Source organism: Varroa jacobsoni, unplaced genomic scaffold, assembly GCF_002532875.2.
Source record: "Varroa jacobsoni isolate VJ856 unplaced genomic scaffold, vjacob_1.0 contig06349, whole genome shotgun sequence".
Taxonomy (NCBI): Eukaryota; Metazoa; Arthropoda; class Arachnida; order Mesostigmata; family Varroidae; genus Varroa; species Varroa jacobsoni.
Window position 1 is genome coordinate 1 of NW_019216047.1, and position 2489 is coordinate 2489.

General features: G+C 35.6%; 1 protein-coding gene across 1 annotated transcript; it reads right to left on the reverse strand.

The window, feature by feature from the left end:
- Positions 1-260: 260 nt before the first annotated feature.
- LOC111273362 (AP-1 complex subunit sigma-2) lies at positions 261-1669 on the reverse strand (the record flags this gene model as incomplete). Its single annotated transcript, XM_022855056.2, is given in 2 exon segments — positions 261-1374; positions 1610-1669. Coding segments are annotated over 2 exon segments (168 nt in total), but the record flags the coding sequence as incomplete, so codon positions are not given.
- Positions 1670-2489: the final 820 nt, after the last annotated feature.

A 2489-nucleotide genomic window follows, 5' to 3' on the forward strand; every position in this document is an offset into this window, starting at 1 on the left:
ACATGCATAGCTTTGTATGTAATAGAATTCCAAATGCGTTAGATTTTTTAAACATAATAGGGAACAGAGGGGGCGTTGTCAAGTTGTAAAGACAAATTATTCATTTACCCTCAATAATGGAGGGTGCAACTACACATTCCGACTTGACAAGAATTATACTGACCAGCCAGTTTTGGAATGAACGAATCAACGCGCTGAAAGTGAACATGTAAACCGGAATATATATATACATATACATGAAACAAATCAGTTATAACTGATTTGTTTCACGCCGATTTACTCCTCATTCGTCAGATGCTGTTTAGGTTGAATTATCTAAATACCTGAGAACGACCACTCTGTTTCCTGCCATGTTTAAAAAATTGACATCATTTGAAATTTTTTTCGCCGTTAATGATTACATACAAGGCTGTACATGTACTAAAATACACATTCTATATATATATATATATATATATATATATATATATATATGTGTGTGTATTTATATGAATATATATGCCTAAATAGACATTATTTAATAGTAGTCCATTTATTAATATAAAACTGTGAGTACCATGAATTAAAGAAAAAAGATGTGGGCGTTCTAGAAACATCACAAAAGGATATCACGTCTAAATATTTTCTAGATAAGGCTGCTACCTTGCGCTTGATTTAAGCTTTGTTTAGCATAAGGAACTCTCAAAAAGGCTGATCAAATATTATTAAACTTATTAAAAAAATAAACTGTATAAGCAATATTAATAATTGCAAATTATTTAACAAAGTAATAATGTAACAAATTTTAAAATTTGACTTGCGTATGCAAAAAACGATTACTAGGACCGGTTTATTATGATTGCTTTGACCACTGTAATAGCGAAAATTCCTAAAAAAAACGCCTAACTGTAATATACCCATTATCCTAAATCCTGCAGCAATTCTTGAACCATTGATAAGGAAAATGATAGAATGAAAAGGACATTCATAGATTTTTGTACGACGTAAATTCAAAGGTCTACATATTGCCGTTGCTGAGATCTACCCCCGATCGAGACTCTCAGTACGTTGTTCGAGAACAATAATTTGCAAAGGTATTGAATGATATGTCTATTTAGTCTGCCACTCATGGACACCACTGGCACAATAATGCATGCTACGCTCCTTTGTCTGGAATTTATTGACTGAATGCATAGGATTAGATATGAGTTTGTAGCGTGCACACGAACACCTTTTATGATGAATAGATGCGCTCCTCATGTTGTGCTAGATTTGGCCGGAGCTCGTTCAGCATGTGGTATCTGGAGTGGTTTCGTTATTTCTGTCTTGCTCTCGAACAAAAAGGCTTCCGGCCGAAGATGCAGATAGAGGCGGTAAGGATGAGGTAGGAGAGCCCTTTAATGAAAACATGTGGAAATACAATGATAGTAGGTGTGCAGCTTGTAATACTCCAGGAAGTTGAAATTTGTGAAACAAAAATGTGTACATAATACATTAATCTAGTCAAAACGAGCTAAATAAAAGAAAATTGCATTTTCTTTCGACATGATACACAGGAAAATCGGTTACTGGTTCTTCCAGTACAGGAGAAAATTTAAAATAGCTACACAACAAGGGTAAAGCAACTTACAACATTTGTAGCAGAGCTGAGAAGTCTTGGCAGGAGCCCTCCTGTGGTCTCGTGAATATCCTACAGGAAAAGACAGAGCATATACGCGATACACGTCACATTCGTCACGTTCTTATCCAATATGACGCCACCTTCGCCTATGTGTACCTTCTTATCACTTTTCCTAAACAATCATGTTTTACAACCGGGATCACCCTCTAAGAAATATATTGTTTGTCAGAAAAAAATGCTGTACATCTGTACCCTCGTTGTTGAATTTCAGTTACTAACCAGGGAGCTGCACGACTTTCTCTGGGCGGGCCGGGAGGAAATTTGTCTTGTAGGTCAGATTAACATCGATTCAAGTCTAAAGTCAATGGTTAGATTTGAGAATAATACCTGAATAAAATATTGTTTATAGGAAATATGGAAGTTAAAGTCAGGTTGACACACTTCCTGTGATTGTAGAGAACCTGGTATGTACCAATGAAGTACATATATTTTGCTAAAAAGAAAGGGAGTCTGTTGAGCTGATTTTAACGAAACGTCCTGTAAGCAGTAAACAATAATACCGCGTGGTATTTAAAATTAGATAGAACGGTAGATTGGTTATCATCTTTATTGCATCTCTGGTTCTTATAAGCCGATTTTGAGAGTTCGGCTACAGCATCGGCGCATGAATGAGTATTTGCTGAGCTATCTTATTTCCGCAATTATAAACAACTACTCTTCTTGATTTTCCTATTGACGTACGTATGCTGTATTTGTCTATTAAGATCATTCAACCTTGGAGCATAAACAAAAGCGCTACTGTCAACATAAGCCCATTAAGGAAAGTCACATTATCAGCAGAAAGTCGAAAAACATCCAGAATCTCACAATGCCTAACAACACTTAAAAT